Source organism: Danio aesculapii, chromosome 11 (genome assembly GCF_903798145.1).
Source record: "Danio aesculapii chromosome 11, fDanAes4.1, whole genome shotgun sequence".
Lineage (NCBI taxonomy): Eukaryota > Metazoa > Chordata > Actinopteri > Cypriniformes > Danionidae > Danio > Danio aesculapii.
The window spans coordinates 18395409-18420609 of NC_079445.1; the positions used below are offsets into that span (position 1 = coordinate 18395409).

The 25201-nt window shown below is 33.2% G+C and overlaps 1 protein-coding gene across 1 annotated transcript; it reads left to right on the plus strand.

The window, feature by feature from the left end:
- Window positions 1–1374: 1374 nt before the first annotated feature.
- Window positions 1375–7044, plus strand: cishb (cytokine inducible SH2-containing protein b). The gene is made up of 3 exons (XM_056468211.1): window positions 1375–1573; window positions 3097–3245; window positions 5334–7044. Exons 2-3 carry the CDS (start codon window positions 3110–3112, stop codon window positions 5810–5812), a joined length of 615 nt encoding a protein of 204 aa, XP_056324186.1. The 5' UTR covers window positions 1375–1573; window positions 3097–3109; the 3' UTR covers window positions 5813–7044.
- Window positions 7045–25201: the final 18157 nt, after the last annotated feature.

Sequence of the window (25201 nt, forward strand, 5' to 3'; positions counted from 1 at the left end):
GTTATAATATATATTAAATTTGAATAAGCACTAATGCCAAGATTTTAAACTTTAAAATATATCGTGGGCCTAAAATATAATTTTTTTAGTTTGTTGCCATACATTATTTTCCAACTGAATTGAATGGTTTATTTAATTATTTTCTTAAATCATCATTTTATTTATTTTAATTATGTTTTATCTTTATATTTGTATTGTTTTTACAGTTGTAAATGCTTATTCTTTAAACACTACATGGACACAGAGCACTCCCAAACACCAGTTTGAAAACCCCTGATCTAATAAATGAAAGCTGAAAACCAGAACACAAATCACACTGACGTTCTTAGTCATAAAAAGTAGTAAATTGGATCCACGTACATTTAAAGTTCAGTAAAACACAATAAAAAATGTCAGGCGTTAAAATAACTTGGCAACACATTAAATTAATGGTCCATTAGTTAATGTTAATGTATTTACTAACATGAACAAACAATTAGTAATACATTTATTAAGGTATTCATCTTTGTTAATGTTAGTTAATGTTATTTAAGTTAAATATTAGTTCAAGTTAATTGACAGTGCATTAAATAATAGTTAATGTTGATCTATGGTCAATAAATGCTTTACAAGATTATTTATGTTTAATGTTAGTAAACGCATTAACTAACATTAACTAATTGACCATTATTCTAAAGTGTAACCAAATTATTTTATAATATAACATTTAGAAACAGTTTGTGTAGTTAATAGTTTAGTTTTCCATACATTGCTTGTCAGTGTGTCTTTGAAAGGGTTAAAACCCGACCAGCACTATCCTTAAGCAGAATGTTAGATATATGACAACCATTCTGGCAATTCACATTTTCTGGAATCCGACTTACCTTGCAGTCACACCACCCCATCATCACCATCATCAGGGATCTCTCAGTGCAATGCAGCAGGAGGCGCAGAGGTCAATTTCAGCCACTGTTGCAGCATTCCTGGAAAGCCCTTTACCGGGAAAGTCATCCGCAGCTGAAACCGGTCAGGGCGCTTTATCAACGGCGTGCGGCAGCCAATGGGAGCGCGGCGGCTCGAGAGCGCAGTTCTGCGAAGGAGCGATGCGGCCGCGCGCGCGCTCAGATGTACGCGCTTCTTGGAACGCGCTTCCTAGAATGTGCGTCAACTCACCAAACAGCCAAACGTGCGACCGAGGCGTTTCTCAGCGCCTTTATTTCAGGAAAATAATAACACACCAAGCCAAACGACCTATTGCTTTCGATAGACTACTACAGCTGCGAAGCTTTTTTGTTGTTGTTTTGCGTCAGAGTTTGGCCCTCGCGACTCCCTCGAGAATATCCGACTCTTTCAGTTTTTATTTCAGATTTTAGGGATTTTTCTTGTTCCCAATATAAAATGTTGAAGTCTTGACGATTTGTGGACGGGGTTGTCGCCTTTATAGTCTTGCTGGAACAATCATGTCAGCAGTTTTGGCTCACGACCGGACTTGTATTCGCGTTGATTTTACAGACTGTCAAATTTCTAACTGTCATCACACATTCTGCTGTACATTGGTGACGTACAGGAGGTGACGATATTTATGCCCACCAAGGTAAGAAATGTTTTGTACCATCGAAAAATTCTAGTTCTTTTTAGGAAGTGCGTAAAGCGGTCAAACCCGTTCGATAGGTTCACTGTATTTTTGATCAAATGAGGTTACGTCATGTATGTATGTATGATTAAATTACTGTTTACGTAAACCCACTCACAAAGCTTCCTGTTGATGTTTCGAAATGTAAGATTTTGTTCTTATCTACGTTTTATCTAAGTTTGCAGCACAACGAGGAATAATACTTTAAACTTAAACTTTTTTGTATGTTCTTCTCAGCACAAACATAAAACGTTCAAATGCACATTTAATCAGTTTTAAACTCCACACATGCATTCACTGAAGTGTAGCTGTTAGGTTAAGGCTTGAATAAATTAAGGTTTACTTTTTTTTTTTTTTTTTTTTACATAATAGCTATAGTTTAGATAGTTGGAAAATGTATTAATTTGTGTTTAATCTGCAGGAGTAGCATGTGCAGTTTTTCCCCAAGTTATGAACATAAAATTTATGTTAAGCACAGGCGCACTATATATATATATATATATATATATATATATATATATATATATATATATATATATATATATATATATATAGTTTATTTAGATAGTTTGTTATTTTTATAAGTTGTGAAATTGTGATTCAGACTTTAATCTGATTGATGACATTTTATAAACTTGTGTAGTTTTATAGACGTTTTATAGACCGTGTGTGTGAGTGATTTATGTTTGACTTTTTTGTCTAAATATCAAAGCAAACAGGTTATGAGACTCTATAAGAAACAGACATTGATGTCTTCAGTTATCCTATCATCTCTAAAAGCTTTGTATGTTAATTCTTTTGTTAACATTTAGAGAGAAAATATTCACTTCCTTTTTTAAATGTCACCCTAACTGAGCTTCTAAGAAATTAGTGTTTATGTTTCTTACTTAAAGGGACAGGTCACACAAAAATGAAAATGTACTCGCTATTTACTCTCCCTCGAGTGATTTCAAACCTTTAGGAGTTTCTTTATTCTGTTGAACACAAAAGAAAATATTTGGAAAAGACTAAACCTGTAATCTTTGACTAGGAAAAAACAAATATGGAAGTCAATGGTTGCAGGTTCCCATATTCTTCACATTATCTTTTGTGTTTAACAGACGAAAGAAAGTCCAACAGGTTTGTAACAAGTAAAGAGTGACTAAATGATGACAGTTTTCTTTTTACATAAGAGTAAATAGTGAGTTCATTTAGATTTTTCAGTGAACTCTCCCGTTATTTATTTTTTTAACATTTCTCATTAAGACAGATCTTGAAACAAAAATAAACATACAGACTTTATAATAGCATGTTTGTGACATGCTACAACAGCATTCGAGTGCCTTCTCCTGTTCTTGACACAGAATTATTATTATTATTTTTTTTATATAAATATATTTACCTCTCCTATCTCACCTGTATAACTAAAATCTGTTGGTAATACAATGCAATACATAATACAATGCAACAATCATTCTCAAGAAATGCTTTTTCTTCCATAAGAGAAACCAGTCAGGAATGGTTACAAGGAGTACAGGTTCTCAAAATGAGAGGGGTGAAACTGAAGTTCAACAAACCCAGCAGACCCAATCAGCTCCATACTCTGAGGACTTTCACTTCATCACCAGCACCTTCCAGCACCTGAACACCTCAGGTAACAACCTTGGGGAGCATCGGGACTTATGGAATATTACTTCATTTTACAGTTAATTAAATTTTACAGTAGTTTCACTGCAAAGCAAGCCATAATTATCTGTTAATTTGGTCACCGTCAGGCAATCCGAAATGTAAGCGACTTTTTTCTTTGGGAGAACATTTAATGATTTTAACATAAAAACACATCATTTAAAAGTAAGAGGGGTTTCTTCTGTCCTATGACCCCTCATCATTAAAACACAGCTTAAATAGGTGTAGTTGTAGGATCTGACATAAAGCCCACTGATTTGATTGGCTGACAGTTACAGCATATTTAGAAATATTCAGAAGTTTTCAGCTGTGCACCAATCTTCTGTATGCATGTTTGACAGTTTACATTCTTCATAGATGGACACTGCTGTGATTCACTTTAAAATGCATATGAACTCACTATATCAGTCTGTTAAAATAAACAAAGCAATAGTGTACATGGAATAAAAAGAGTTACCTACACTTACTGCTGAATCCAGTATAGCCGGCACAGCATCATCTTTTAGTTTCAGTCTTTCTGAAATTTTAATGTTGAATTATGCCCTAATTCTAACCGAAACCACAGTAAAATGAACCAATAAACTAATCTTATTATTAAAAATAAAGTTCATCTGCTTTCTACTAATGTTGGTGTAAAAAGGAAGGCAATAAAAGGACATGTTTTCCATGTATTGGCTCTGCACACTATCTTTTTGTCTTCTGAGCATCTTTATCATTTGGTTTGCTGCTTACTTGCCTCTCCAGTTATTTACCAGCAGTGTGAATCTGTGGGCTGAGCTAAATAGACAATGATTGGTCTGTGAAGGCAGAGTTTAGTCACACTATTAATTATAAAACACAGTGGTGTAAATAAGGAATTATTACGAAAAAATTATGATAATTTCACAGAAGTGTACTTAGCCTCAGACATTTCATAAAGATTATATTATGAGCAGTGGTTCACAAGCAGCTGTTTATCTGTGCTGTTAAACTAAACCGACATTAGTCTGCAACATTAGGCATGTGAAATCAAGACTGAAAACACATCTGTTTAGCTGGGCCTTTACTGAATTAGCACTGTGCTATGTCCGACAGATAATACTATTGTCTTTCTTTTTTTGTCCCATTCTTTTATAACCGGTTTTAACACATTTTCATCTGTTTTAATCACTGTTATTATTTGTTTATTTTCTTATACTTGTCTCTTTTATTCCTGTTTCTGTAAAGCATTTTGAATTACCGCTGGGTATGAAATGTGCTATATAAATAAACTTGCCCTGCCTAAACTATTAATAAATTGTCTATTTATATAGATTATGATTAATAAATTCGTTTTTTACTTGAAATAAATATCATTTGAATACTTTTTTTAATTTATTGGTATTATTAATCATTAGAATAATCTTAAAGTTGGAGTCTGTTCTACCGTTTATGGATAGAAATGCAGTGATTTACAAAAATAACGCACAATACAAACTAAAAATATGAATAGATTTGAAATGTAATTTATTTATGTGATTTAAATCTGAACTGCCTAATTTACTCTAGCTTTCAGTGTCACCCGATACTCCTAATATTCTGATTCTGATCAATAAATATGCATATTTTTAATTACTATCAATGTTGTTCTGGGTGGCATGGTGGTTCAGTGGTTAGCACTGTTGCTTAAGGTTGCTGATTTGAGTCTCGGCTTAGCACTGTTGCTGAAGTTTGCTGATTTGAGTCTCGGCTGGGCCAGTTGGCATTTCTGTGTGGAGTTTGCGTGTTCGCCCCATATTTGCATGGGTTTGCTCCATCCAGACATGTGCTGTTAGTGAATTGGATAAACAAAATTGTCCGTAGTGTATAAGTGTGTGTGAATGTAAGTGCGTATGGGTTTTTCCCAGTACTGGGTTGCAGTTGGATGGGCATCCGCTGCGTAAAACATATGCTGGAATAGTTGGCGGTTCATTCCACTGTGGCGACCCCTAATAAATAAGGAAAATGAATGAATGTTCTGCATAATATTTAGTTTGTTATGATTATGAACACACCTCACCAAACTGCATACATGTTATATAGTTTGTTTGTATTTTAGGATGGTACTGGGGTGGTTTGACAGCTGGTGAGGCGAGGGATGCCCTAATCGGAGCACCAGAAGGTACTTTCCTTGTGCGGGACAGCAGTCACCCGCTCTTCCTCTTCACCCTCTCTGTACAGACCTGGAGAGGGCCTACTAACATCCGCATAGAGTATGACAGCGGCCGATTCCGTCTGGATTCCAGTTGTCCAGCACGATCCTGCCTGCTGTCCTTTTCTGCTCTTCCTAGTCTTGTGCAGCACTATTCATCCGCACGTCCGGAAGATGAGAAAACAGCAGAGGACCACCATCACATAGTGGCAAAGGACAGTGGGATCCTGCTGAAGCTCAAAAAGCCTCTCCACAGGCCTCAAGCCTTTCCCACATTACAGCACCTCACCCGACTCACTATAAACAGACACACTGACTGCCATACAAAACTGCCTCTGCCACGACCACTGCTGCTTTACTTGCAGGAGTATCCCTTTCAGGTGTGAAGATACTCACTCAGAGGACATTTTGAGCAATTTGAGGGTTATTCTTTTATTTTTTGAAAGATTCAGTTACCATGAGGTTGCAAAAATTGCTGCAGGATTATTATTATAGTCTTATTATTGCCATAAGATGAGTTGTAGTCCTGATTGCATTTGCTCAAATAAACAAGGACTAGAACTTGTGCAGATTTAAAAGATGCTTTACTTTTATTGTAAAGCAGAGGGTTTCTTTATGTGCTTTGTGGAGCTTTGCATATACAATACTATAACACTGAAGAAAGAACAAAATAAAAACAAAAGCAGTACATTAACATAATCATTTTCCACCAACTTTTATTTGTTTATTAAGAAAAGTGTAATTCCCCCAGAAAGCAATTTGGAAACAGCAAACAGTTATTATAATCGATTATAGTATAAAAAAACGTTTGACATTTATTAAATAGTTCTGTTCATAATACTGATGTAGAATTGTGCATGTGTCTGTGGGGCTTGTGATCAGTTGATTTTACCTGACATACTTCTGAGAGGACAATAAAATAGTACCAGGAAAGCCTCCACACAGCAAATGCACCAATCAACCCTTTGATGCACATGTGTCTAAAGTGACCTGACTGATCTCTGACTTTCTATATCTTTGAAATAAATGAATTTCTTCGCTTGGTATTTCAGGAATTTATCAATTAACTTGTTTTTCACATATCCTTATTTATTTATATGTTTTGTTGGTATATTAGGGAGTATTTCTATGAGGGAATGTTTAATACTGAGATAAACTGATTTCAGTCAAGAAAATCCCAGTCAAGCATGAAATTACATAAGAAATGTCTGTGGGTCATTTTAGACTCATGTTGTGCATTGGAAGTGGTTTTACAGAGCGTGTGCATCAAAGGGTTAAATGTGGTAGAAATAGAAAATAATCTTTGAATGTCTTTTTTTTCAGTTTTACGTTTTCAGAAATCCTGGATTTTTTTATGCAACTGAAAGTTACACTTCTGCTATCAGAACTTCATACATAACTTCAACAGAAAAATATGTTAGTTGTACAAGGTACATATACTGTACTGCTGCCCAGAAGGATTATGGGTCATATAAAAGATGTATTCCTGATAAACAAGGACTACTTTATGTAGATTTTTAACAGATATTTGTAACAAAACAAACAAAAAATACTTTTTTTCAGTTTTCCATTTTCAGCCATTCAGGATATGTTTACTATTAAAATGAAATGTTTTTAATCTCTCTGTTCATGCTTGACAGATGAAAGTGCAGGATCCTCTTCATTCAGATTCATAGAGACTTATAGAATTGAATCATGTTCATTATGATATCAAATGAATTCACTTAACATGAAATTTATTATAAAATGACTTTGGGACATACCGTTGAAAAAAATATGGGAGCGCGGGGACGAAAGTAACATTTTTCATAAAATCTCATTTTAAAAGAGAATGCTTTTAGCAGAAATATATTTTTTGCTGTAGTTACTAACTCACAACAGTGGTCTATCAAAATCAGGTGTTATTTTGAATCAATGCAGAACAACCCCAATATAACATCACTTTAAACAGAAGTTGCACATTGTTACTTTTGACCCCATAGGCAAGTAACACATGGGTGGGTCAAAAGTAACACTACAATATTTGCTAGATTTCCTGGCTTAATCTTGTTTATTTTAAATATGTCTGACTGGTTAATGTTCACTGCAAACATATTTTGTCTTTCATTCCTAGCAAAAAATATTAAACTGAAATTTCCTTTTAAATTTCAGCTCTATAAAATGTGTCAAAATCAATCCAACAGTGCAAAATGTTACATTTTCTACCATTTTTGGTTTGTGTTTTTATTATTATTGGCAATATGCATTAATTTTTAAAAACCTTCGAATCCAAACACTGCAAACTCTAATGTGAAAGAGAAGAATAAGGTTGGTCTGTTAGCAGTGAGACATAAATAAGTGTGACTTTCGTCCCCACAGGAACTCTTGACATTTAAACCTGATTTACTTTTAAACAGAAAAACTCAGACATTGCAAACTTAAGGATGTGTCATTGCACTTAATAACCTGTAGAATGATCATTAGTGTGACACGAAAAGAGAAACACAACTTGTAATAAGGAAAAAAGAACCGCTACAATAATTGACTTTTTGAATAAAAAACAGAAACTCAGATCCAACAGGGGACACGCTTCCGGAATCAGCTGATATTCGGCAGCTCCATCAAGGGCTGCATACTAAATGTGCTGTTATAGCCTGGAAAGCAAATGTTGTCAGACAAGAAAATCTCTTTGTTACTTTTGTCCAACATTACTTTCGTCCGCATTCTCCCCTACTCTAGATATGGTTACAAACATGTTTGACAAAAAAAAAAAAAAGAGCACACACCACAATCTTATATAATTGCAAAAATAAAAATAGTCAGGCAATACCAAGTCGGCAATACCAAGAATCCAAATATCTTTTTTAAAATTTATTTACTGAAAGTAGCTCAAGACAACAAACTTTTCTATTGTCCCTAATAGGAATTCACAGGTGGAAAAACAGCTCTGAAAAATTCTTAGCAACAAACTCACAACCTGGGAGCTGACAGTGAAGGTTAGCTTGTGGATGGCTATACAGGAGATTGGAACTGAATGATTTTAATGTGTATAAAAACTGCTGAGTTGCCAGAAAGGCACATTACACCGTTTACATCTGTACATTATGGCAAAAACTAATAGAGATGAGTAGTCCAATTAATACATGTACTTAAATGAAAGTAATGTAAGAAGTTGTGAGATGCTAACTAGCTAACAAGTACACAGTTCAAGATAACAATTTGAATAAATACACAGACATTATTTTAGAAACGCTCAAAATATTTGAACACATTTACTCATTTACACACTTACTCATTGTAGATTCTTATTTAAGGCTTACAACATATCAGACTCTGAACATCTGAACTGATAGACAGAGAATGGAGCAACACATTTGTGTTTAGAATAAAACAGACATCCTGTGTGTGTATGTGCGTGTTAATGCCTAAACCATTGTTTTCTGTCTTAAGGTAAATGCAACTCTCTATAAATAGCCACATAAAGCATCAGAGTGGATGACACAGTAATTGTTGAACAGTAATTTACCATTTATTATCACAGTTACTACCTGTAATGACTACTCAAAGTAAATTACTGTCATTTATTCTTTGCACTACACAATTTCATACAAATCCTACTTGTTTTACAGTAAAATACTGCTTCCATTCCAAAACACTGGCTATTTGGGGTTATTTACTGCATAATCTACAGCAAGGGTTAACAGTGTATGGTCTAAATAACTGCCACAGAGAAGACATCTAACAATCTATGCCCACCTCCACCCCCTTCCTCTTTGAGGGACATCTATTTTTCATTCATTCATTCAGGAAATACCTAACCTCTAACCATCAGTTCCCAGTCATTGCTGAGGTGTGTGATCCCTATTTTACTCCACATGTTGCACTCCAGTCTGTAAAAGACAAGACTAACAGAGCTCTACATGCTTGCTGAACGTCATGCATGCTTGTTTCCTTCTGCTGCCTGTTGTGTGTCCATTACTTGAAAAAGAAACACCTGACACAGACAATACATCTAGCTAACTATATAAGCCCATCACCACCCCCTTCCTCTTGGAAGGACCTCTATATTTCATTCATTCATCCACCCATACATTCAGAAAATACCTCACCAAACCATCAGTTTGCAGTCATTGCTAAGGTGTGATTCCCATTTCTTCACATGCCCCAGTCGAATCTGCAACAGACAAAAACAAGACTAACAGAGCTCTACTTGCAGCCTGATCTCCAGCAATAAACAATGTGTTCTCCAGTGTTCTGTAGTCTGAGCCTGGCTCAAGCCCACCACCACCTCCTTTCTCTTGGACTTCTGTTGTCCATCAGTTTATCATTGCTGAGATGTGGGATTTTCTAGTTTCTCCACTCCACTCTGTAAAAGACAACATCAATAGAGCTCTACCTATTTGTTCAATACTATCTATCTATCTATCTATCTATCTATCTATCTATCTATCTATCTATCTATCTATCTATCTATCTATCTATCTATCTATCTATCTATCTATCTATCTATCTATCTATCTATCTATCAATCAATCAATCAATCAATCAATCAATCAATCAATCAATCAATCAATCAATCAATCAATCTATCTATCTATCTATCTATCTATCTATCTATCTATCTATCTATCTGTTTATCTAAAGGAAATACCTATCATTTTGTAATAAATTAAATATATAATTTTAAATGCTTTATGAAGTTAGTTTGATACATTTTTGAATACATTCCAGTATATCTCCACTGTTCCCTTTGTGAGTCTCAGGGGTGCTGCTAAACTGGGGAACAGGCCCCCTCAACCGCATTAATATAAATAATACATATGATATTATATTATAAATTAATAAAAGTATTATTATTATACAAACATTACTTATTATTATACAAAAATAACAGAAATCAATCAAATGTAAAGACACAACTGGACTGATATAAGATCAATACATCTGCACACATGACATATATACACACAAGATACATTCTATACATATGATACATTCCATGCACATGCAAATTACATTCTATACATATACGCACACATCATTCATTCCATACATATCCACACGATACAGTCCTGTCTGGGATAGCACCCGGGTTTCTGGTGTTAGAGGTGAGTCACATTACCCCTAAGCTACTGGAAGTTGATGGATCTTGCCAGAACACAAGCTACACGCAATACACTCAAGATATCCTCGCTACATCTGCACACGTGATACATTCTATATATATCCTCACACGATACACTCCATACATATGCAAACATGATACACTCCATACATATGCACACAATATACTCTATACATCTGCACACATGATGCACTTTATACATATACACACAATATACTCTATACATCTGCACACATGATACACTTTATACATATACACACAATATACTCTATACATCTGCACACATGATACACTTTATACATATACACACAATATACTCTATACATCCACACACATGATACATTTTATACATATACACACACATGATACATTCTTTACATATACACTTTATACATATACACACATGATATATTCCATACATATGCAAATTACATTCTATACATATACACACACACACACGATACACTCTATACATATGCACACTATATACTCTATACATCTGAATACATGGTACATTTTATGCTCAATATCATGTGTGCATATGTGATACATATCTATACAATCTGCACACGTGATACATTCTATAGATATACACACACATTACACTCGATACATATGCACAGATGATACATTCTATACATATAAACACACATGATATAGTTTATACACACACACAATACAACCTATACATACACATACAATTCACTCTACATATGCACACATGATACACTCTATACATATTCACACATTCCATACATACATTCCATACATATCCACACATGATACAGTCCTGTCAGGGTCTGGGATAAAACCTGGGTCTCTGGTGTGAGAGGTGAGTCACGTTACCTCTCAGCTACTGGAAGTTGATGGAGAACACAAGATACACACAATATATACTCTATAAATCTATAGATATTAACACACGTGATACACTTTATACATATGTATACAATATACTCTATACATCTGCACGCATAATACATTTTATACTTATACACACTATACATATACACCATAAATCTGCACACATGATACATTCTATACCTATACACCCCATACATTCACAAATTACATTGTATACATATATACACACATGATGCAATCTATACAAATAGACACATAATTCATACCATACATGATAAAGTTCTGTCAGGGTCTGGGATAGAACCCGGGACTCTGGTGTGAGAGGTGAGTTACGTTACGTTACCCCTCCGCTACTGGAAGGTGATGGATTTGACCAGAAATATCCATATACACTATACTCTACATCTGAACACATGACACATTTTATACTCAATACATCTGCACACATGATACATATACACACACGATACATTCCATGCATATGCAAATTACATTCAATACATATAAACATATGCACACATGAGACAGTTTATACATACACACACGATACACCCTATACATGCAATACACTCAACATGTGCACACATGATACATTTTAAACATATACACACGAGATACACTCTATACATATTCACACATCAAACCTTGCATACATGTGCACATGCAAACATGATACACTCCATACATATGCACATAATATACTCTATACATCTGCACACATGACACACTCCGTTCACATACACTATACATATACACACACACATGAAACGTTCTATACATATACACTCCATGCCTATATATACACACACATGATACACTCTAATTACATTCTATATGTATACACACACAAGACACTCTATACATATGCACACATCATACATTACCTACATTATACAGTCCTGTCAGGTTCTGGGATAGAACCCAGGTCTCTGGTGTGAAAGGAGAGTCACATGATACAGTTTACACATGTACACAGGCAAATTACATTGTATACATATACACTCTATACAAATGAACATGATACATTTTATACCTATACACACACATGATACATTGTATACATATACACACATGATACATTCCATATATATGCAAATTACATTTTATACATATACACATGACACACTCTATACATATGCACGCATCATTCATTCCATACATATCCACACATGATACAGTCCTGTCCGGGTCTGGGATAGAACCCCGGTCTCTGGTGTGAGAGGTGAGTCACTTTACCCCCAAGCTACTGAAAGCTGATGGATCTCACCAGAACACAAGCTACACACAAGATATCCTCTTTACATCTGCACCCGTGATACATTCTATACATATACACACACAATACACATGGACACACATGATACAGTCCTGTCAGGGTCTGGGATAGAACCTAGATCTCTGGCGTGAGAGGCTCTATACATATATACTCATGATACACTCTATTCACCCTATACATATACAGACATGATACACTCCATACATATGCAAACATGATACACTCCATACATATACACAAAATATACTCTATACATCTGCACACATGATACATTTTTTACATATACACACACATGATACATTCTATACATATGCAAATTACATTCTATACATATACACACACAATACACTCTATACGTATGCACACATGATACATTTTATACATATACACACACAATACATTTACAATACATTTCACACATGATACAGTCCTGTCAGTGTCTGGGATAGCACCCGGGTTTCTGGTGTGAGAGGTGAGGCACGTTACCCCTAAGCTATTGGAAGTTGATGGAGCTCACCAGAACACAAGCTACACACAATACATACAAGATATCCTCTTTACATCTGCACATGTGATACATTCTATACATATACACACACGATACACTCCATACATATGCACACATGATACATTCTATACATATACACCCATGATACACTCCACACATATGCACACATGATACACTCTATACATATACACACACATGATACATATACACATGATACACCCCATACATAAGCACACATACATTCTATACATATACACGCACATGATACACTCTATACACATTTGCAAAAATGATACACTCTATAGATATACTCGCATGATACATCATATACATATACACACACATGATCCACTTCATACATATGCATACATGATACACTTCTGTCAGGGTCTGGGATAGAACCTGGGTTTCTGGCGTGGGAGGTGAGTCACATAACCACTGAGTTACTGGAAGTATATGTACACTCTATGCATATACACACACATGATACACGCTATACATATACACAATACACCATTGCATACACCATTGGTTAAATGGAATGTATAAAAGTGAATTTATTCCATTGGCAGTGATGATAATAATGTGGTGCGTCATTATTTTGTGGAAGACAGACACAACTAATAATAATAAGAAAGAAATAAGATGATTGATAATGCCAACCAAATAATGATTTAATTTAGTTTACGCTGTTCTCTGAGTTCACTGATAAAGAAAATGTATTCATGTATTTTTTAAAAGCAACCTCACTTTTACAGCAATTTACACAAATATATCATTTTCCAGTTTCCAGTACATACACTTCTACAATTATAGGATATATTATACTATATAATATACAATCTGCAATGACAAAACAACTGAATCTACTTCTGAATCTCACTCCATATTAAAACAGCAGGATCATTACCCGAAGGAAGACATTTATCAAGTAGGAGAATCTTCAGAACAGCATTATTCATTATTCTTAGCCTGAAAGGACAAACAAACTGCTTATTGTTATTCATTTTAATCTGATATCTACATTTTATTCTTAACCTTTTTCAAACATTTCATGTCTGAAGCCTGTAACTGCAAGAGATATAACATAAAAATTGAGTTTACTTTAACATAAATAAAAACAAAATTGAAAATATGCAAGCTATCTGCAAGTAAAGTGTTCTCCTTTTTATTTATAATAACTTTTGTGACACAATTTCAAAAATGAGGGAAAAAATGTTCCACAGGCATAGCAGATATAGTGTATTTACAATAAATATGTGCATAATTATATATATATATATATATATATATATATATATATATATATATATATATATATATATATATATATATATATATATATATACACACACACAATTGAAGTCAGAATTATTAACCCCCCTTTGAATTTTTTTTCTTTTTTAAAAGCAAGAAAATTTTCACAGTATGTCTGATAATATTTTTTCTTCTGGAGAACAAACCATCTGTTACAGCGAATTCCTTGCTGATTTCACTGTCGCCAGCAGGTTATGTTTTTAGATGCAGGACACTTGCTGGAATTTCGATCCATTTTTATTCTTGCTTCCAAAACATGTTCCAAAACAAACAACTTACAATGTTTTCTCAGTGTCCTCCAAAGGAGCGTTTAAAAACTGTGTCTCTACCCACTGCCCTGCTTCTTGCTGATTAGGTTCAGCTGATATTGGCTCTCCTACAGTGACTAGAATGCCCCTTAGGTGGCAGCACAACAGCAGGCAAAAAGCAGGCCAAAAATAATACAAAATAAAATAAATTAAATACATTACTATATAACTAATTCAGGGCTCCGACATCCGGCTCCTGATTGGGGATTCCACAATCATAACAATATTTCCAAATTTTAAGGAGCCAAATATAATTCCACAAAGTTACAATTTACATCACATTTACATTGTAAAGAAAAATAATAATAATAATTCTAAACTAGAAAATTAAGTAGCTCATAATAGAGCTAAACATTTAATTTTCCCCTTCTTATTAATTTACATTTTCTTACTAAGAACCATTCAATCAGTCTTTCTTGCCTATTTATTAGATTCTTCAGCCAACAGGCACAGTTTATGGATGGGTCTTTGTAATGTACCTGTTTTGGTTTTAACTATAGCAACTCTTACAAGACCTTGACTATCCGGTAGAGTCTTTAGGATCCTTCCCATTAACCATGAATTTCTTGGAGCAGTGTCATCAACTATGAGTACCCAAGTCTCCGGGTAAGAAATTGTTATTTATTTGTTGCCACTTCTCTTCTGCATTAACAGAAGGTATTCTTTAATCCAACGTTTCCAGAAAAGATCAGCAATGTATTGTACCTGCTTCCATCTTCGTTGAGAGTATATCTTCCTTCTTGAAACATCCTGGAGGAAAATTTGGTTGTTGTTTTGAGATGATTGGGGGTTAGAGGTTCTAGATCGTTAAGGTCATTTGATATAGATGTAATGGGTCTGTCATTTAGGATAATTTCCACTTCACACATTGCTGTATGTAGGCCTTCATCATCAAGTATTTGTTCATTGGTTACAGAATATAAAACCTTTTTACTGATTTAATCAATCTTTACCATACACCCCCAAAATGTGCTGCAAATAGTGAGTTGAATATCCAGTTCACTCCAATATCAGTCAAAATCCTCGTAATCTTGTCATGTTTGAGCGTTTTCAATGTTTCCTGTAATTACTTTTGTGCACTAAAAAAATTAGTTCCTTGGTCTGTTCTAATAGTTGCAACTGGGCCTCTCCGGGCTATGAATCTTCTTATAGCATTTATACAGGAATCTGTATCAAGAGAATTTGCTACTTCTAGATGCACTGCATGTAATACAAGGCAAGTAAAGATTACTCCATACCTTTTTACATGTGTGCGACCTCTTTTAATTTCCATAGGGCCAAAATAGTCTATTCCTGTGTTTGTGAAAGGCGGCAAGTCAGGGGTTATACGATCTTGAGGTAAATTTGCCATCATTTGTCTACCTACTTTTCCCCGAATCCGTCTACAGGTGCAGTGATGAATTATACTTCTTGCCATGTTGTTTGCACAAGGTAGCCAGTTGTGCTGAAGTAATTTGGACAGCATGTAATTTCTTCCTAAGTGGCCATAATTCTCATGAATGTGTTTTAAAACTAATTTAGAAACAGGAGAATTTTTAGGAAGGATAGTGGAACTTTTAATTTCCAGTGGCATTGCCAATATGCCAAGTCTTCCTCCTACCTTAAGTAGGTCATTGTCAATGAATGGATTTAGATTGGCAATAGCACTTCTGTTTTTACTGGGTTTCCATGTTGAATGTCTTTGAGTTCTGTTTTGAAGTGCTGTTCCGGTACATATCGAATAATTGATTCTTCTGCAGCTTGAGATTTTCTACAGATAGATTTGATTCAGTGATTTGGTGTGCAACATTAGAATTTGGATCAGGGATTATCTTATTTGCTCTGTTTCTTTTTCAGGTTGGCTTTAAGGTAGTCCTTAAATTTCAGAATTCATCCAACAGCTCTCCTGAGCTTGTTCCATTGGGAATAGTATTCAATCAGCTTGTTTGTAGCAGGTTTTTGTTCATCCTTTAGAGTTAGTGCATTGACAAAAATGGGTTTCTTGACCTCTGGGTCATCTGAATCAGTTGAATAGGTGATGGACAAGTTAGAACAGTGATCTTCCTCCAGTTTAAGGAAGTCTGGTGCATGTAGCCATTGTTTCATTTCTGTTAATGCACTGGCCTGTAGTCCTCGAGATGCACAATCAGCTGGATTATCTTTAGATTTCACATATCTCCACTGAGTTTGAAAGATCTCAAATAATGGAGAGTCTATTTTCTACAAAGGTGTAAAATCTAGAATGCTCATTGTTTATGTATTTAAGTATTAACTGATAATACTTAAATTAAACAAAATAAAAAAGCATCAATAAAAGAGACATTGCATATTCATGCAAGAGATATTGCATATTCATATGTAACCCCACCCAACCCGCTCCGAGCTGGTATAGAACCAGCGACCTTCCGCTTGGGAGGTTTACCTGCACAGCACTTACTAACTGGCCTCCATTACAAATACACCACAAACCTTCATAAGATCTGACCTCATTTAATCAACCCTCTGATGAGTATGGATGGACTTGTAAGATTTTATCAGGAGAATAGATTTTCTTGCACAAAATGTCAGGAACTTGCAAAGTGTTTTTTTATGTTTGTTCATATTAATCTTGTTGTATATCCCCAGCAGCATATGCTTTAGGTCACACAATCAATATTAATAGATAAAATACTGTTAATTTCTTGTTCAGTCATAGCCCAGAACCTTTCCTGCAAAGCCAGAAACAACGAACAAGGTCTCCTTCCTCAAGATTATTTTAGTACTTATTTATTTGTTTACTATTTTAGTACTTATTTAAGTGTTTACTTGTTTGCTTGTTTTTACATTTAACACAATGATGAATTGAAATCTTCTTTCGTGGTAACTTCTGAGTCATTTTTATAATATTAAACATGGAATTTTTCAATAATTTGCAGTAATTCAATTCAGGATAACCAATAACCTTTAAGTGAACACTTATTTTTATGTTCCCCCAGAGCCATAAGTATTACATGTTTGATGAAATAATCCATTCATTTCAATCACGTATTTTAGTGAAAGTAGACTCACCCATTTCAAGACTTTTTCAATTACCAGTGATGGTACTTTAATGTTTAAACTGTGATCTTAAGATTTTTTTATTTTTGTTTTGAATAGTTACAGTTTTGGCTTTGATACTGACTGATCTAATGTATATGCACAAATATATGAAAATAAAGCATCCTGTAGAAAATATTCATTTAAAAGAGAGATCTGTGAGGAGTGTATTTATATTCATCACTATATGTATGCATATGCTTCAGTGTAAGAAGAGCAAGTTTGCTTGCATGACCATTGCCAGGTTTAGAAAAGAAATCTGTGTGGTTTTATTATTATAGCATTATTATAATTGAATTGTTAATATTAGTTAGTGCCCTGTGAGTTTACATGAATTAACAATGAAACTTTATTTACAATAACTATGGTTAACAAAAACGAGTAAATACTGTAATAAATGTATTAGACCTTACCTGTTTTTTTTTTGGGGTTGTTTTTTTTTACAGTGGAATCCTGGCAACAGTCACTGTAACAGAACAGTAGTGGTAAATAACTGGAAACTTCTTACAGTTAATTACTGTACTGTAGTTCTATCCTCACAACATAATAGCTACTGCATACACATTAATGGTATATCATATATAGTCATTGTAGTTTTACTAAAATTAATCCGGGTTCTTAACTGTTATTAATAACAGAAAGCATATCAATTCTTCAGACAAATGTATTTTATTGTTTTGGCAGCAAATAAATTATACAACAGAAATTGTCTAACAAAATTAGACAATCAGCATACATTTTCTATTTACAAACGGAACGGCGCTCACTTTAACATTAATTTTGCCGAATAACTGTGCTTATCACTGGGGGACAAGCTGTTAAAATACGCTGAAAGCACTTTGTAAATAATATATATAATATGTAAACAATAAAACTTATCTTTAAGACAACAACAAACTCTGTACTGCATCAGATGTCATTCCCTCTCTGTAAATGCTAGCGCTCTCAGTTTTTTTCTGCAACTTCACTCGCATCCTGAATGTTTTCAAACTGGTAATTCATCTTAGTGTTGCAGTGTTATCTTTTCTAAGTAATAAGTAACTCATTACTTAAAAAAAATAAGTAATGAGTTACTTTTTAATTTAATTAATTTGCTTTTAAGAAAGAAATAGATGAATTTAAAGGAAGGTTGAATCCCGCACTCAATGAGAGAAATTTCTCCCAGCAGAAACAAACAGAAACCAAGATGGCAGAGCCTTACATTTCTGCACTGGAGGTATTCTCATTTTTCTGAACACATGGAAGACAAGTAAAAGGGGATTGTTTGTCTCAATGCTCATTTTACTTCACTAATAAGACAAAAAGTACAGAAGCATCAAACACATTGCATTAAACTGTCATTAATCTGTATATACGGCATATAGAGCTCTGGAAGTTCTCAGAAGATAACATTATCCTAAATTATTATTATTTGATGTGTTTTTTAAAAGGTAAATGAAGGTTATTCCAGCCTGATCTCATGAGAAAACGTAATTTACGTTTTGTCAGTTTAGTGGCTAATTCGTACGAGTTCAGTCGTACTACATTGTAAGATTTTAAAAAGGAGGCGTGGCACCTAACCCCACCCCTAAACCCAACCGTCATTGGGGGATGAGCAAATCGTACTAAATTGTACGAATTAGATCGTACAAATCCATACGAATTAGCCACTAAATCAAATAGTTACGAATTGCCGTGAGATTGTGTTGGTTATTCAGTATGTTGTTAATTGCAGAGCTCCTCTATTTAAAAAGCTCTGCAAGTTCTGAAAGAGATCAAGCCTCGGGCAGGTATGAAAAAGTAACGCAAAAGTAACGTAACATTAGTTTTGATGAAAAGTAACTAAGTAACACAAAGTTACTTTTTTGGGAGAGTAACTCAATATTATAATGTATTACTTTCAAAAGTAACTTTCCCCAACACTAATAGCATATTTTCAAAGCAACTGGCAACATTTATCACAATCACACATCCAATAATAAAAAAATTACTTCATTTGTTCAAAGTTTTCCAGTTAAATTAATTGAGCCTCTTCAAAAATGTATGCAAGTGCAGTTTAACAAAGAGATTTGATTAAAAACACATGTTTACTAGTTATTTTGTAAGATATTCAAATTCACCAATATTCAGCTTAAAGTGCAACTTAAAGGCTTAACTAGGTTAAACTAGAAAAGTCAGGTTAATTATGAAAAAAATTAAACAAAGTTATAAGAACTATTTCCTTGCTGTTAAACATAACTTGGGGATATTTAAAAAAAAGAACTACAATTTTTAAAAAGGGTTATTAAGTTTGCATTCAAGTGTATTGAATGTATTTGCATTGATTGACTTGATGTTAAGCATATCAAAAGACCATACACATACTCTAGATATGGTTAGAAACATGTTAGTCAATAAAACAAGAGCGCACACATCAATCTTAATATAACAGCAAAAATAAAAATAAAGCAGGCGACACTGAGGATCCAAATATCTTTTTATTTTAGAAACCCTCAAAAGTATTTGAACACCTTTACACACTTACTATTTGTAGATTCTTTTTTAATGCTTAAAACATATCAGACTCTGAATCTGAACTGATAGAGAATGGGGCACACTCACGTGTCAATGCCTGAACCATTGTTTTCTGTCTTAAGGTAAATGCAAATAGCCACATAAAGCATCAGAGTAGATGACACAGTAATTGTTGAACAGTAATTTACCATTTATTATCACAGTTACTACCTGTAATGACTACACAAAGTAAATTACTGTCATTTATTCTTTGCACTACACAATTTCATACAAATCCTACTCGTTTTACAGTAAAATACTGCTTTCATTTATTACAGCAAAACACTGGCTATTTAGGGTTATTTACTGCATAATCTACAGCAAGGGTTAACAGTGTACAGTCTAAATAACTGCCACAGAGAAGACATCTAACAATCTATGCCCACCTCCACCCCCTTCCTCTTGGAAGGACATCTATTTTTCATTCATTCATTCATTCATTCATTCATTTAGGAAATACCTAATCTCAGCCTATTTTACTCCACATGCTGCTCTCCAGTCTGTATAACACAGACAGGACCAACAGAGCTCTACATGCTTGCTGAGCTCCAGCAATGCACAAGATGTTCTCCAGTGTTCTTCAGGTAAATCTCCACTGATGCTCTTATGAATTTCCTTCTGCCTGTTGTGTGTCTATTACTTGAAAAAGAAACACCTGACACAGCCAAGACATCTAGCTAACTATCTAAGCCCACCACCACCCCCTTCCTCTTGGAAGGACATCTATTTTTCATTCATTCATCCACTCATACATTCAGAAAATACCTCACCAGACCATCAGTTTGCAGTCATTGCTGAGGTGTGATTCCTATCCGCTTGTTAAGTGTGACGTCACGCGAAGTGGCTTCCGGGTCCAAGTGCTATATTAAACTGTACTGTACTCATCAAATGGTAATAATAAACATTTACAAAGCGATGTAATACTTTTGAAAATCACGAATGCAGTACTGTATATATGTCCATGCTCAGGGATGGGCAGTATTTATGATACATGTATTTCAATTATGTATTTTAAATATAAAATAGTATTTTGTAATTTCTATTTGATGGGGTTTATAAAAGTGGCGTAATATTTTGTATAAAAACACTTCAGTGTCTTGTATTTTAGTATTTTAAAATACTGTAAAATACTTTATAAGAAGTCTACATTGGTGCTTTCTCAGTTACTTGCCAAGGCTTGAGATAAGAGAAAAAAATTGAAGAATACTGAAGAAGTTGATCAATGCCTGGAGTATGGATGGAAATGATGCATTATATTTAAAGAAAGTAAAAGACAAATAGTAGATGTAGATTCGGGAGCAAGTCATAATAAGACAGCAAAATAAGACAAACAACAGAAAAAAGTCCTACAGCGGCGATACCTACAATACTTCATTGGCTGTTTCAAATGCCAGTAGCTGATCTGCAGGTGCTCTTTATAGTTAATTACAAACTTAGTTAATCAGTATGAGGCAAAAATATATAATATTACTCCAGTACAGACGGGTCAAAAACTTCCAACTCAGGTTTTGTGGCAGCAAAAGGCGTTTTTCACCTTAGAATTCTAAGGTTCTATCCGACATTTTTGTTATTGTGAGTTATTCACATTTCCTTACTAAATGACAACTTAATTACATCATGTGAATTTTTTATAAGTTGTTTTCATTTTATGACTTTTTATTTAAAAAACAAAAATGGTTTCATCTACAAAGTCGAACTCAAGCTTGGCTCTATAAGGTTCATTCTCTGAGCCAATCAGCATTTCGAATGCATGCACAAGGGCCAATCAGGATCAGATTTCTTTGACATTCCACTGGATTGCTCCATTGACGGCAGGAAAGACCAGAAAGAAACACAAAATCCGAGTCGATTAAATAATGCCGCATCACATAAAATTGAGCAGAAACCTGAAACTGAAAAGATGTGTGTAAATGTGATGATTTTGAAGACATTGAGATGAAATGTTCAATTTTACATTGTTGAAAAAGAAACAGCTATTAAAAAATGTTATATATTTAATGTGAACTAATTTTATTTGTGTATATATAGTCAGTGAAACATTTTTCAGTGTTTATTAAACTCATTTGCTCATTGTCTAATTTCATTTAAAGTCTTAAATTTGCCTTGAAGGGCAAATACTTAAATTAATTCATGGGGCATATAATTCATTAAGTGTAATTCAATAATTCATATAAAGTATAATATTTATATTAAGTACATACAATTAACATCTGCACTGGACAAAATATTTAGCACAGCCTTGTATGCTTTATTTGAACAAGAAAAGCATATTCATCCTAAAACATTAACTAAAGAATATAAAACATTAACTAAACAATATAAAAAAAAAAAAAACGTTCTCAAACATTACATTGTTACAACACCAATATTTATTTTTTAAATTAAATTAATGACCAGACTCATTGTATTTCTTGACAAGTAATGCTTCAATTAATGATCTGCTAGATAGAACCTTATAATTCCAAGTGGAAAACTTACTTTTTAGAATTAGAAGGTTCTATCTGCATTTACCCTGTTTTTTTTTACCCCAATTAAAAAATTTAAGAAAATTTTTATCATTTACATTGAGTACATTTAGCGTCTCTGACATGTTAATTATGAAATACAACTGTTATGCACGTATTGTTTGCTAAATAGAATGCAAATATTTGAAGCTCAAAATCTCAAAATCATTTAGAACACAGATAGAATCTTATTATTCTAGGGCAAACGATATGTAAATACAAACTTTTATTTTGGTTGTAATGACATTGTAATTACATTGTTAAAACATTGTAATTACAAACTTTTACTGTGTTGTTACATTGTAATTACATTGTAGTTACAACCAAGATAATGTTTATAAATGTAAATGTTTCTTTGTATATTGCATGTACTGTATTTGGTTATTTATACCTGTATACATAAATATACACAGTACACATGCAATTACAAATTTAATTACTGTCTTTACATTGTAATTACATCCAAGATAATACTTATAAACTCTTATAAATGTTATAAATGTTATAAATGTTTTTTTGTATATTTCATGTACAATATTTGTGTGTTTATATGTAAATATACACAGTACATATGTAATTACAATCTTTTTTTTTTGGATGTAAATAAATTGTCATTCCATTATAATTACTATGTAATTATATATTTACATTATTAGAACATTGTAATTACATCTGAGATGTAATATATATTTACAAACTTTTATCTTGTGTGCAATTACTGTCAATACTTGGTAATTACATTGCTATAACATTTTAATAACATCAAAGATAATATTTATAAACGTTTCAAGCACAGTATTTGCGCATTTATACTTAATAAACGCAATACACCTATAATTACAAACATTATTTTGGATGTAATAATATTGTCATTACATTATAATTACAATGTAATAACATTGTAATGACATTGTTACAACATTGTACTTACATCTATATAGTATTGTAAATGTGTTTTTGTAGATTTCATGTACAGTATTTGTGTTATAGTTATTTACATAAACACAATATGCATATGATATGTAATTACAAACTTTTATCTTGGATGGAATAACTATGTCGTTAAATTTATGATTACGTTGTAATTACATCCAAGATTTACAAACGTGTTTGTATATTTCATGTAGTGTGTATTTAAAGTTATTTACTTCAATATGCACAGTACACATGTATGTAATTTGCAATTACAAACCTTTATCTTATATGTAATTACGCTGTAATTACATCCAAGACTATAAATATATATATATAAACGTGTTTTTGTATATTTCATGTAGAGTATTTGTAAACAAGTTATTTACATAGATATACACAGGACACATATAATATGTAATTACAAACTTTTATCTTGTTTGCAAAAACTGTGTCGTTACATTGTAACTACTATGTCATTACACTGTAATGACGTCCAAGATAATATTTATAGATGTTTGTGCATTTCAAGTACCGTATGTGTTTTTATATGTAAAAATACATAGTACATATGTAATTACAAACTTAGATTTTTGTATGTAATGACATTGTAATTACATTATTAAAACATTGTAATTACATCAGAGATGTAATATGTAATTACAAACGTTTAGCTTGTGTGTAATTACTGTGTCGTTACATTGTAGTTACAGCTACGATAATGTTTATGAACTTAAATGTTTGTATATATTTTATATACAGTATTTGTGTATTTAGACGTAAATATACACAGTACATATGTAATTGCAAACTTTTATTTTGGATGTAATTACAATGTCAGTACTTTATAACTACTATGTAATAACATTGTAACTACATTGTTTTAGCATTGTACTTACATCTAAGATAGTATTGTAAATGTGTTTTTTGCATAGTTCATGTACAGTATTTGTGTTAGTTATTTAAGTAAATATACACATTACTCATATAATGTAATTACAAACTATTATCTTGAATGTAATTACATCCCAGATTATATTTAGCAATGTCTTTCTGTGTATATTTCATGTACAGTGTGTATTTATAGTTTATACTTACATGTGAACAGCACACATGTATGTAATATGTAGTTACAAACTTTTATCTTATATGTTATTACTCAGTAGTTACATTGTATTACACTGTTGTTACGTCCACGAAAATATATATAAACAAACGTGTTTTTTGTTTTTTTTTATTTCTTGTAAAGTTTTTGTAATCATAGTATGCATAAACACACACAGTACACATTACATGTAGTAACAAACTTTTATCTTGGATGTCATTACTGTCGTTACATTGTAATTACTATGTCACTACATTGTAATTACATTGTAGTTACGTCCAAGATAATATT